This window comes from Lithobates pipiens, unplaced genomic scaffold (genome assembly GCF_037356315.1).
Source record: "Lithobates pipiens isolate NorthernLeopardFrog02 unplaced genomic scaffold, aLitPip1_a1.2 Scaffold_25, whole genome shotgun sequence".
Taxonomy (NCBI): Eukaryota; Metazoa; Chordata; class Amphibia; order Anura; family Ranidae; genus Lithobates; species Lithobates pipiens.
In genome coordinates, this window is record NW_027507787.1 from 64613653 (window position 1) to 64628099 (window position 14447).

A 14447-nucleotide genomic window follows, 5' to 3' on the forward strand; every position below is an offset into this window, starting at 1 on the left:
GCAGTTTAATGCAGCTAAACAGGAGGTCAAATGCAGGTTAACTCCAGATCAACTGCACCTTTGAAGAAATTCAGTTGGAACTTAGTAATGCCCCAAACTGTTCTCAAATACAAACTTAGTGTTACTAAAGTTTTTATTTTTTTAATTTTATTACAAACATGTTATACTTACCTGCTCTGTGCAACTGTATTACACAGAGCGACTCTGATCCTCCTCTTCTTGGGTCCCTCATCAGCGATCCTGGCTCCTCCTCTTCTTTGTGTGCCTCCATAGCAAGCGGCTTGCTATGAAGGCACGCGGTTTGTTGGTATACTAAAATTGGAGCATGCTAAATCTGGCGCAGCTCTGCATAGATAGGTATCAAGGGAAGATTGGGACTTTAGATGAAGGGATTTGGAGGTAATGATATGTATCACTATACTACATATAAAGTATAAATAAAGGCAAAACTTTTTTTTCGTTTTGGATAGATTGGATAGATTGTAGAGGGATTAGAACACCTGCCAGATTTTATTGCCGTTGGTGCTCTTCATTAGGGAGATTCATTCTGTCTATTTGTCTTGTTCACCATTATAATTGAAAGTAAAAGAAAGTCCTACATCTTGGGTTTTCTCCAGAAAAGTAATACAGGGAAAATCTTCCAGTGGGTACACTAGTTCTGGTGATCTGGTGAGCCGTAAAGTATTCTCTTTACCACTTCAGCCCCGGAAGGATTCACCCCCTTAATGACCAGGCCATTTTTTGTGCTACGGCACTGCTTTATTTTAACTGACAATTGCGCTGGTGTGCGACACTGTACTGAAAATTATGTAATTTTTTTCACACAATTAGAGATTTATTTTGGTGGTATTTGATTACCTATAAACAGAAAAAGACTGTCAATTTTGAAAAAAAACAAAAAAACAATATGTTTTACTTTTTGCTATAATACATATCCAATAAAAAACATGTAAAAAAAATGTATTCATCAGTTTAGGCCAATATGTATTCTTCTATATATTTTTGGTAAAAAAGCATATATTGATTGGTTTGGGCAAAAGTTATAGCGTCTACAAAATAGGGGATAGATTTATGGCATTTTTATTATTATTATTATTTATTTTTACTAGTAATGGCAGTGATCAGCAATTTTTAGTGGGACTGCGACATTGCGGCGGACAGATCGGACACTTTTGACACTTTTTTGGGATCAGTGACAGTGATCAGAGCTAAAAATATGCACTGGTCACTGTATAAATGACACTGGCAGGGAAGGAGCTAACACTAGGGGGCAATCCAGGGATTAAGTGTGTCCTAGTGAGGTGTTTCTAACTGTGAGGGGAGTGGACTGACTGGGAGTACAGAAAGATCGCTGTTCCCGATCACTAGGAACAGACAGTCTCTCTGTACTCCCCTGTCAGAATGGGGATCTGCTTTGTTCTGCTTATCTGAGGAGCGACCGTGGGTGGCCAGCAGACATTGCGGTCGCTGGACCCGTGCTTCGTCTCCCCCCGCCGTGCACAAAACAACATATGGGTATGCCGTTTCATGCAATTGGGCTGCGGTATATATGCAGTGAGTGGTCCTTAAGTGGTTAATTTACAGGGATTTTCTCTCACTTCCTGTTTTGGCTCTGGAACAGGAAGTGGAGGTAACTCTCTGAAATAGGACACAGATGGCAGAAAAAAAAATCTAGCATTGGTATAACCCTTTCTTACTCTATCCAAAATGAAAAAAAATAAAAGTTTTGCCTATAGTTCTACTATATCACTTATCTGGATAAATCAAGTATCTGTGGTTATTTCTCTATTAAGAACATGCTGAGTGATATTGCCATGGTGGAGAGGGAACGAAGGAATTATTATTTGTCTCTAATGAATTCTCTCATCATAATTATTACATTTCCAAAGTCTGATTACTGGAAATGAAATATACTATATCAGTTAAGGCATACATTGTATTTATTTATTTCGGTCCTGATAGCATATATCATGCTAGCAAGAAGAGCTCTTCTAATTAGTACTGTTGGACAAGTGATTTCTTTATATAATCTAAACATGGGATCCTGCAAGCACAGACTTAAGCTCATATTTTCCTCTGTATAATATCTGCAAATCTAATATTCCACAGTCCGCACTTTACACTGATTTGGGTAATGGTCTCCGGATGAGACTGATGGCTAAGCATTTTACCTAAATGCTAAGAAAACTATTGCTGCTAATTATACTCCCAGTCGGAAGGGGTTGCTGCCTATCATGCTGTTTTAAACACTAATGTGATCTGTTATGGCACATTAGACAGACAGTTGACTCCCTGCCTGCACTGGGGAGATCTTACATATTTTAGTCTTTGCTAAATTCTTTGTATATTGAGCATTGTATGTGATATCATATATTAATTAGCCTAAAAATTTAGATAATAGCAGCATAATTCATCTCATCATAGATATACTAATGCTGGTCATACACTATATGAAAATAGGCCAAAAATTCGGTCATTTGGCCAGTTCGTTTGTTTTTCGGTCAGTTAATGAGCACAAAATCGATAATCGTTGGGACGTTTTAGAGCCGAAAAATATGAAGGACAAGTTTGGAAATTTTCTGCCAAACGAACAATAAATTGAAAGGTTAATGTGCTCCCCATCCAAACTGTTTGCACTAGGTATATGTACAAAAAACGAACGGAAAATGTATTCATTTATGTCCACTGAACGATTTATCGGTCATTACATGATGACAGTATTGTTTGCTCTGACAGCAGAAGGTTCGTTTTCCGAAAATAGGTTCGGCCAATTTTTCGTATAGTGTATGGCCAGCATAAGTTCATTGTCTCTGTATAAAGTTGCAGTTGAACATACAGATGCTTCTGCTGTCAGTCCTCCACTGCCCAATTTTGCTCCTCCACCCAGCAGTCCAGAGGAAACCCACGCAAGCACAAGGAGAACATGCAAAGTCCAGGCAGGTAGTGCCATGGTTGGAACTATGTGATAGGGTAGGCTAATTTACAGAATTAGAGTAAAATTAATTGCAGTGTTAAATGGCAGATTAAAGCAGAGTTCCACCCAAAAGTGGAATCTCTGCTTATCTGCCCCCTCTGCTTATCTGCCCCCTCCGCTGCCACATTTTGGGGGGGAGGGGGGAATGGATATCTACCAAAAAAACGGTACTTGTTCTCACTTCTGTGTAATGGCGCCATGGTTACCTACATAATTTACGGTCCCTCCTCCTCCTCCCCTTCTGGGAGACACACGGGTCTCTGAAGACAGAGCCAGATTCAGAAAGGGCAGCGCAACTCACACATGCGCAGAAGGAAAAAGGCTGCGAAGGATGCCAGAGCCAGCACTCAAAGTCGATGGACGGGTCGGCTTTGCGTGCCAACATTGTGGGCTCCCTGGACAAGTGTCCTTATATTTAAAGTCAGCAGCTACAGTATTTGGATTTTTAACAGGCTTGAACTCCTCTTTAACCACTTGCCGACCAGCGCACGACGATGTACGTCGACAGAATGGCACGGGCAGGCAAATGGGCGTACATGTACGTCCCTTTAAATTTGCCGCCCTGTCATCGGGAGCGCGCCGCCGGCAGCACGCTCCCGCGCTGGTCGGGACCCCCGTGAGTCCGGTCGCGGGACCCGCGGACTCGATCGCCGTGGGCATCCCCGCGATCGTCTCACGGAGCGGCCGAATGGAGAAGTGCCGTTGTAAACAACATTTCTCCATTCTGCCTAGCAACTAGTGACGCTGATCTCTGCTCCATGTGATTGGAGCAGAGATCAGTGTTCACTAAATGAAAGCCCAACCCCCCCACAGTTAGTAACACGCCCCTATGAACACTTAACCCCTACACTGCCACCCACTGGTTAACCCCTTCACTGCCAGTGTCATTTACACAGGAATCACTGCATTTATATAGCAGTGATTACTGTATAAATGACAATGGTCCCAAAAATGTGTCAAAAATGTCCGATGGGTCCCCCACAATGTCGCAGTCACAATAAAAATCGCTGATCGCCGCCATTACTAGTAAAAAAAAAATAATAAAAAATTATTAATAAAAATGCTATAAAACTATCCCTATTTTGTAAACGCTATAACTTTTGCGCAAACCAATCAATAATCGCTTATTGCGATTTTTTTACCAAAAATATGTAGAAGAATACGTATCGGCCTAAACTGAGGGAAAAAAAAGTTTTTTTATATATTTTTGGGGGATATATATTATAACAAAAAGTAAAAAATAATGCGTTTTTTTTTTAAATTGTCGCTCTATTTTTGTTTATAGCGCAAAAAATAAAAACTGCAGGGGTGATCAAATACCACCAAAAGAAAGCTCTATTTGTGGGAAAAAAAGGACGTCAATTTTGTTTGGGAGCCGCGTCGCACGACCGCGCAATTGTCAGTTAAAGCGACGCAGTGCCGAATCGCAAAAAGTGGTCTGGTCTTTGACCAGCAAATTGGTCCGGTCTGAAAGTGGTTAAGTAGTCATTTAATGGTTAGATCAAGTGTTAGTTGTAGGTGAGAGTTGAGGGAGACATAGGTGATAGGAAAGACATTTAGATTTGCTTGTGGTTCTAAGAAATAGTTTAAATATTTAAAAATAATATATTTGCAAATGTATGTCTTCCTTTACAATATTTACAGGATATACTTTGTATATGGGTAATATACATTTTTTTTTTATTATTCATTTTTGCTTAATTTGTTGCAACAATAATTAAGTTATTAGATGTACATGGACAGAAGACTGGATGGACTGTGACATTTTTTATTCTTCTGAATAATGCGTAATATCATATATCTACAAGGCTCCTGTCTGACAATATGGACTCTACATGCCCTAAACCAGGGGTCTCCAAACTCTGCCCCGAGGGCCAGAAGTGGCTTCTTTGCTAGCCTTTATTCGGCCCTTGGAACACTATTCCTGACAATAATATAAGGCAATATTCCTCCCACTCACACAAACTATGGGGTGCTATTTCTTCCACAAATATAGATGATGGGGTACTATTACTCCCACTAAAACAAATGATGGAGTTTTACTCATCCTACTGACCACAAACCCTGAGGCCATGCTAATTCCCATTGATGCATGCTGGGCCACAATCCAGGCCCTAAAGTCTGAAGTATAGTAAACTAGCCCTTTGTTTGAAAAGTTTAAAGACCTTTGCCCTAAACCATTCTACTTATTAATGCCTAAATGACCTACATGGTTTTGAGACCATATTTCATGCAGAATGTGAATATGAGCACATTAAATAGGTAGCGCAAATTACATTAGACTATGTTTGATTAAAACATATTCGGTGATGGAAAATATATACAGTACCAGTTTATATGGTGGACTCTTGGACTTTGCTTTTCTTTAGGGCAAACTAAACTTTTTCAGGGGTGAACAGCTCAAAAAACTTGGCCACACATGTAGCAATATCTTTGTACCTTCTAAGTGTGAGATCCAAGGTGGTCTTAAGATTTGGATATGGTTGTGTGAAAAAGTGCTTGTGTATGTTGGAGTGGTAGATTTGTGTAGAGGGTAGATGTGGCAAGGTGATTAAAACATGAACATGCATTGATAATGATAACATTACTGACCTTGAGTCAAACCAACTGCCCTGTATACACGTGTAAACATTAAAAACTCTATAGATTCCCTTTTAAAAGCTGTTATATTCAGTCTGCTATAATCCCCTTTCATTCAAAAAGCTACACTCCTTTTAACCCCCTCCACCCAGTTGTAATTCTCTTTGAAGTAGTTATTCTCAATGTAGCTATATACAGTAGAGTATAAAAAAGCCTATGTAGTTCCGAGTATGCACTATGCTTTTAAGACAGTTTCTAGTGCTAAATAGAATTTCAGCTCACATTACACATATTTGATTGGCTGTTAGATGTCACTGACAGTTTAGTGTAACAGTGCTTCTCATGGCATACTGAGCAACAAAGCAAGAGAAAGCTAGAGTTGGCCTTTTATGAAATTCTATGTGGCAGTAATTGTACTTTGTAATTGATTCATTACTAAGTTTGTAATATATATATATATATATATATATATATATATATATATATATATATATATTTTTTTTTTTTTTTAGTTCTAAATCCTAAGTACATTCTTTTTTCTGTTACTCATATTTCCTGTTGTTAGGGGGAAGTAGGTGAAGCTGGCTTGCCAGGGGCACTTGGGCTTCCTGGACCGGCAGGTGTAAAGGTATTAGTACAAATGTTGCTTGTTGTTCCTAGGTTTATGATTCAAGTGTGTATGTAGTGCAAGAATATTGCATGCAGTTTGATAATCGCTAATGTGCATCTTTTGAATTAAAAATAACCAGGTCATAGCTTATTAGACAGGAGCTTTTCATATCTGCGGATTTACCATGATAATTCTTCTGATCATATTTGCATCAGCAATGTGTCTGTGAATGGGAACTGCTTTGAGCCTATCACATGAGGATACCTTTTTCCAAAAATTTTATATATGCTATGTTTTGTATTCTACAATTTAAAAAGGTATCAGATGTAAAATGCTCCTATTTGCCTGGCATGTAATTGAAGAGATTAGAATTTTAAATAATGTTTTCTAAGATATGCTGTACTGTATACTCTGGAGATGATTTACTAAAACCGGAGAGTGCAAAATCTGGTGCGCCTGTGCATGGTAACCAATCAGCTGCTAACTTTAGCTTGTTCAATTAAGATTTGACAAAAAAAATTGAAAAAAGCTGGTTTCTATGCAAAACTGCACCAGATTTGATTTTTCCCCTCTCCAGTTTTAGTAAATCAACCTTTTTGTGTTTTAGTACTAAACTTATTGGTATGCAGGGCTGGGACAAGGGGTGGCTGCCCTGGGCGCAATGGTTTATTGTAGGATTGTGGGTGCCCTGACCCCAACCCTAAGGGCATCTTTGCCCTGGGCGCTGGATGGTCTTGTCCCCGCCACTGTTGGTGTATTTTTTCTGCCTGATTGCTTTGTTGGTCTTTACTGTTTTTTGGTCAGCCATTGTTTCCCTCGTATTACCTATAGCTGTTATTTCACAATTACCACCCATAATTCATGGCCACAAGACATTACACTGATAATCTAATTTTTCTCTGAACTAACACAAAATTGAATAAGGTACTACTTTGCACCTAGTGTCTGTAAACTGAACATAATCATAATCTAAAAAGATGTGTTATTTTTTCTCTACTAAACTAGTAGAGGGCCCTTTCTCCATATCCTGAATCGGGGAAAAGGCTTGAAAATGCCATTTATAGCATGCACTTTTTCTGCAGCCTCTGCTTTTTGTCATACGGCAGCCTTTACTTGCAGACGCTTGCTGCTAAATTAAGTTACTGTAAAATAATATGCTAGGATAGAAATATTGGAGCTGCCATTTCTGCCTTATTTTTCAAGGAGCAGGCTCCAGGGCTGCTATTCTTGTCTGTGCTCCACTATTGAGTAAGTCGCTGACGTGGAACTAGCATGTGTTAGGACAATTTTACATCCATATTATTACAAAAGGTCAGTAATGACAGCATCTATTTTTCTAACCTGACAGGTTCTCATGAAATGGTCAATGTATATCTAGTGAGCGCATTATGAGTGTTCATAGCAGTTTCTACATAAAATAGACTTAGTGCTTTGCCCATGCACATCCAAGCTATCAGTTTACTTTAATGCCAGCTGCCCCTATAGCTGCTTTATACTTTTTCCCAATTCACACCTTCATAAATCCATTTGCTTCCGTGAGCAAAGAAAAGAAGCCTTGAAGCCTGTGTAAGCTCCAGGTCCCAGGCTCGTGGTTACACAGGGATGACAATTCTCTATCAACGCCCATGTACCAATGCTGGTTGTCTGAGTGACCTAGTCTCCAAACACCATCACCGGTACATGAGAAGATGGGGGGTGAGTCACATGCTCCCCCATACATAGAAGCACCGGCTAGGGCAATTCGCTTCCTGAGTGAAAGGTGTTGTGGTGGAGCAAATGGGAAAGTGATTGTATGCTGCTGCAGGGGCTGGCATTAAGAAGAATCTGTTGTTTTGCCCTGCATGGCATTAACATGTTTGCTCGTCCATATTTATTTTATTGTATTTAATGTAAAAGATTTGTAGATTAGTAACCAGATAAAGGGTAAATTAGTTATCACAAAGACAGCGCTTAACAGATGTTGGTTTATCAACCACATAATCAGAGCATTATTTTTGAAGGGTCAGTTGACTTGTAAATGTAAACTTTTCAAGGGAGTTGTCACATAGCAAAAAAAACTTGCAAAAAAAATACCTAAACACATGTAAGGAAATGCATTTTTTTTTTACACATTATTGGATGATGGAAGTCTACAGAACTTCATCTTCTTTACTAAGCTAAGGAAAAATTCCCTTGAATAGTGTACAGTCTATTTTCTTTAGACTTGCATGATAAAAAGGGTCAGTAAACGACAGCCTTTGGGGTTTGAGTTAGACAGGCCATAGATGCTGCAAATTTCTTTCCTGCAACCTCTGCAATGATTCCCCCATCGACACAGACACGCTGACAGGGGAATTCCTGCCAAGCAATTGTCTTCTGCTGGTGGGGGGGCATTGGAAGCCATCCCTGCAAGGAGAAAACTGTGATTATTGCTAGTAGCTATAGCAGCGGCTAGCAATAAACACAAGTGAATCAGGTAGGCTGGTTGATCAATCAATCAACTTGGTACATTCAGCCTGCCTACACACGGTTCAAATCTCATGCTGAACTGGCTGGGATTCGAACCGTCTATGACTGGCCTTACTTAAGGCAAATAGGCTGTTCACCTTGCAAGTGAATTTTCCTTTAGTTTAGCAAATGAAGTGAATCTCTGCTAACTTCCATCACCCAATCATGTGCCAGGAAAAATGCATTTTTTTTTCTTTGCACTTAATTGTTTGCAAAGGGAATTTTCACCACATGGAGTTAGCTAAGGGAAAATCCCCTTGCAACGTGAACAGACTATTTGTCTTTGGCAAATTAACCCCTTTGTGTAGTAATGCAAAGCAAGGAAGCTGAGCATCGGCCCATCCTTTACAACTGCGACAGTGCCACCGTGTAACCTAATATTACACCTCTGTAGAAGTATAAAATAGTATAGTAAAGCGAAGCACCTTCTGGCTGCTTGAGGGTGCTTCATTGTGTACTGTATATTTCATAGTAGTTTTTTTAACGTAAATAGAGAAATTGAGATTCGATTTTCAAAGAGCTTTATAGAAATATATTGCAAGATTGTAGATCTTTTCATGCCATAGTGCATTATTGTGTTCTTTAGATACCACTTATAACACAAATAAGAGGCCTATATATAGGACATACTTCAACTTCAATCTAATTCCCATCTAATTCATAAATTATTCATAATTAGCAGGTTGAAGTAAGATGCTCTAGGCATGCTTAGTACATCATTGATCTCATTATCCTTTAGTTACCATTAGACCTTCTGTTTGTTACCTTTACAACATGGCTGCTCACCATCACTAATGCATAATATAGAAACTTGTAACAAGCAATTATAATTCAAAATACTCTAAAATGTGCAAATATGTACTCAGAGAATGATTTACAGAATCTGGATGAAAGGAAAATAGGGGCTGTTGTCCATAACCACCATGTACACTCCAGCTGCCATTTTTTTAATGATATTAGAATTTAGTTCTTGGAGCCCGATGTTGCTAAAGGCAACAGCCTCACTTTCCCTTTCATCTAATTTTTTTTCACATTAGCACATTTGCTGAATTGCTTAAAAGGATATGAAGGTTACATTGATCTAAATTTAATTTTAAAGAAGTGCTTTATAATGATAAATGCATGACTTTGTTTCCAAACTTAGGTTTTAAAAGGCTTTCTGGCACTAACCCAACACATTGCTGGCACGACGTACACCTGCATTCCCACACGCATGTTTTACTTTCACTGTTTGTATACTAAGCACTCATTGCAAACATTGTTCAAATACAGTGAATCGCATGCGGCCAAGTGCTTTATTTTCTGTGGAGACTTTTCTATTGCTTAGGAAATAATGCTGAATTCTAGACCTCTGTTCAGCCTTTCATGATCGTATTGCTCTAACTGTACGAGTTGTCCTTCATGTCTGCTGCTTTGTGTTTTTATCTCCTCTCTTTCTTCTCTGTAACATAACAGGGCGATCAGGGCGAGGTGGGACAGAAGGTAGGTCTTGTTCTGATCTTGTTATTTTGTATGAAGGTGTATATGCCTGTATCCATCTTTTGGGAAACAAGAAAACTCTCAGAAATGTAACAACACCGGTTAAGGGTTATTTACCGATGTGAACCTTAGAGATAACATTGGCAAATAACCCTTATTGTCTGCATCTTGTAAACTGAAGGCAGAGTGGGAAAGAAAGAAAGAAATCTGTTATGACAGCTGGGATTTAATAGAAGTCTTTGAAAAAAAAAAGATCAGTTTTCATCGTGGGTTTTAACTTGTGGTTGTTAGCTTAAACACAATAGTGCTCAGACTTACCTGCAATAATATCTTTGTGCTTCTGGTCATCTGTTTCAAATTCAACTTACTTTATGCTTGGTTAACATTGCTGCTTCTAATTTGTCATTAAAAAACCTTACAATTCATATTACGTTAAAGAAGAACCTAATGAAAAGCAGGATATTGTTTTAAAACACATAGCTATTGCAAAATCAGTAGCCAACATCCTCAGAAATGATATGTGTCCATCCTTTCCACTGACTGAACATACAGCTTACATGGGCCCAGCCAGGGGCATTGCTAGGTCTACAAAAGATCTAGGGCTAGAGCCCATGGCAGCATAATAAAGAAAGTCATACGCTTGGGTGGGCATATATATGTATATACAGTAATATACATGTATGTGTATATCCCTAGAGAGCCCCCCACTTACATCAGGGTTCCCAGAGAGCCCCCCTTACATCAGGGTCCCTAGAGAACCTCTTCCTTACCTCAGAGTCCCCAGAGAGCCCCCCCTTGCATCAGGATCCACAGAGAGCCCGCTCTTACATTAGGGTCCCCAGAGAGCCTCCCCCTTAAAATCAGGGTCCCCAGAGAGCATCCACCTTAAAATCAGGGTCCCCAGAGAGCCTCCCCTTAAAATCAGGTTCCCCAGAGAGCCCCCCCTTGCATCAGGGTCCCCAGAGAGCCTCCCCCTTGCATCAGGGTCCCCAGAGAGCCCCCCTTACATCAGGGTCCCCAGAGAGCATCCTCTCCCCTTGGGGACCCCTGCAGAGACTCTGGGCTATGGGCTCCAGATTCGGGGCTATAGCCCCAAAAGCCACCCCCTAGCGACGCCACTGGGCCCAGCTAAGAGCTGCCAGTCACAGACAAAAAGCTGATGTATTTTTCTGACCCACACTTGTTGGTGCAGGTTTCAGAGAAGGTAAATTTGTGTTAGCAGAACTCATTTATGTTATACTATTATTTTAATACAATTAGTGCTTAGAGAATTTCTACTTTATATGTTTCTCAACTGTATTTTGTAAGGCCTAGTTCACATGGGCATATTTAAGGGTAATTCTGTGCATAGGCCATGTTTGCCCACATGGGGAGGGGGGGTCACGGTGTTCTGTGCATCCCAGTTCAAGCAGTCCCATTCATGTCAATTGGGAATGCCACAGCTTTGGATTTGGGTGCGAGTCCCCGAACGCAGTGTACATTCGGGGACCTGTACTGCTGTCAAATTGGAAGCAGCGGCTGTGACATGAATCAGACTACAAGTACATCCCCATAAAGGCAAATACAGCCCTTGCACGGGTATAGGGGGTCTAACTAACCACCTAAAGGGGTGTAAACCCTCGTGTTTTTTCACCTTAATGCATCCTATGCATTAAGGTGAAAAAACATCTGGTAGTCACCGGCCCCCCAGCCCCCCATTTTACTTACCCAAGCCCCTTCATCTGTTTGACGGGGACGCGCTGTCCCTCTCTCCACAGGGTCCCGGCTCTTGATTGGATAGATTGATAGCAGCGCAGCCATTGGCTCATGCTGCTGTCAATCAAATCCAATGATGCAGTTGCCATGGGGCAGGGCCGAGTCCAGAATTTGTGTCTATGGATGCAAATGCTGGACTCGGGAGCACGCCCGCAAGGTAACCCCCTCAGCAGAGCACTTCTCCTAGGGGGTTATCTGATGTGGGGAGGAGCCGCGAGAGCCGCTGGGGGATCCCAGAAGACTATGTTCGGAGCCACTCTGTGCAAAACGAGCTGCACAGTGCAGACAAGTATGTCACGTTTGTTATTTATAAAAAAAGAACAATCCTTTAGACTCCTTTATCACTTTAAGGACCAAGCCTATTTCTGACATGTGTTGTTTAAAAGTTAAAATCAGTATTTTTGCTAGAAAATTACTTAGAACCCCAAACAATTTATATATTTTTTTGGCTTTTGCCCAAGTTGAGATTAGGCCCCTTTCCCAACATTTAACTTAAAATTTTATTAAAACAAGAACCTCCACTTCCTAATACAATGGCCATTGTTGTTGTTGTTACTTTAGAAATATTTTAGGCCAGGCTCATTTCAACATACCTATGGCCTTGCAATTAATAATATAAATATTTAATGTTTATTCTAGACTAACTATGATGAAGAAAGGGGTCTTAAGATGCTCATTAAAATGTTTTTTCTTTACTGTATGTAGGTAACCAAAATGTTAACTGTAAACTGATAAATACCTGCTCAGGGACATGAGTAATAGCCTCCCAGCAAGTATACAGTAAATTATATGCTATTATCTGCCATTTAAACTTGTAAATTCTATTAACACCACATTAGACGGTATCTTAAAGGTGTAATAATTAGAACTGCTTGTACTAGCATGGCAATGATATCTTTGAACATTCCAAAATAGCTTAATCAAAGTTATAATGAGAGTAAGTATTTTTTATTTTTTTTGACCTTTACAATCCATATATAACTATTGCTGTTTTTGAAGTTTTCTTTGTATTTTATCATTAATTACTATGAGGTTTTGCTATATACCTTGAACAGAAGATGACATCATTATTTAAAAATCATGAAGATTAGACACCAGTGCAGTATCTGGAATTTGATGAGGAAGGATTTATTCAGGATTTAGAAGATGAAGATTATAATAGATATCTCTGTAAGAAGATGCCGACTTTAAAAATACTTTAATCTAGTTGGTTCACTTTGACAGCACGATGATACACAAATGTAGTTCTTCTCCTTGGCCTCAATCCAAACATCATGAAAAATGACAAGTTAATGCTTTACATGTCACAGTCCTAGAAGGTAAAAATTGAATTGTCAGTAAATCAATTACATTTCTTCAGATGAGCAATGAGCTGCACTGTGCAGACTCCCCTTACTGCACTTCTTCAGTAGCTCAGTGGGCTTTGTGAACATATGACAGGTCCAGTTCATCACTACAGATAAATGGAGCTGTTCAGACACAACGCAAGTGAGAGCAGCTATGGACAAAGGATTTCACAGGGAAATACTCCTGTGCATTGATTAACCACCAATATATATGGCTTCTTACCTATGCTGGGCATGAATGAGGGCTGTATGTATTTATTGAGGTGAATTGAACCTATAGTCTATGCAAAAATATCTTCTTAGATGATCGGAAAGCACTAGACCCACAAGACAGTGTTCCCTGCTTAAGAAGTCCTTCACTGTTGGCTTTACAGTATATCATTTTGCAAATGAAAATGGCCATGTGTCTCAAATAACCATGTTTTTTTACAAAAACAAAGAACCAACATGACGGATTATCACAGTACCTTTGAGGAATTCATACACATGATCCTTTCTAATAAATTTATTTTACAAAATTAGGAAACATTTGTAAAATCACTAGGATGTTCTCTTGAGGTTCAACATTGGTAGTTAGAGTGCTACATACAGCATTAGAGTGCTACATACAGCATACACCAATTATTTATTGACTCAACTATAACCAGGAAACCTTGAGTTTGGAGAAAATGGTACTCAAGGTTCTCTGGTTACGAGTCAATAAGTAATTGGTTCTGAGGAAGCGATTTTGTGAAACGCGTCAACCATCTTTTTGAAATATACTGTAACTACCAATGTTGAACCTCAAGAGAACATTCTGTTTTCTACCGTATTTTCTATCGTATAAGACGACCTTTTACACTTAAAAAACTGGCCAAAAAGCAGGGGTTGTCTTATACGCCAGGTCAGACCCTCGGGTGCCTGCTGAGTGTTCGGTATTGCTGTATGTAGCTTCGGCTACATACAGTATATACCGCTGAGCCAATCCCGGTGAGCGATGTATTCAAATGAATACAGAGCCTGCTCGGATTGGAGTAACAACCTCTGCCAATCCGAGCAGCCTACTCTGTAGCTTGCTTAGATTGGCTTTGAGAGTCAGAGAGGCACGGGCTGATGATGTTACAGCCTCTGCCAATGCAGGCAGGCTTTGTATTCATTAATAAAATACATCGCTCTCCGTGATTGGCTCCAGCAAAAGCAGGAAGAAGGATATGGCGCCAGCTCCAGCTCCAGCAAG

General features: G+C 39.8%; 1 protein-coding gene across 1 annotated transcript in view; it reads left to right on the forward strand.

The window, feature by feature from the left end:
- COL13A1 (collagen type XIII alpha 1 chain) overlaps positions 1-14447 on the forward strand; it is a 237971-nt gene that overhangs the window by 130892 nt on the left and 92632 nt on the right. Inside the window, exons 16-17 of the mRNA XM_077454564.1 lie at positions 6120-6182; positions 10107-10133. Of these exons, the coding sequence (XP_077310690.1) occupies positions 6120-6182; positions 10107-10133 (90 nt within the window). The remainder of the gene's footprint in view (positions 1-6119; positions 6183-10106; positions 10134-14447) is intronic.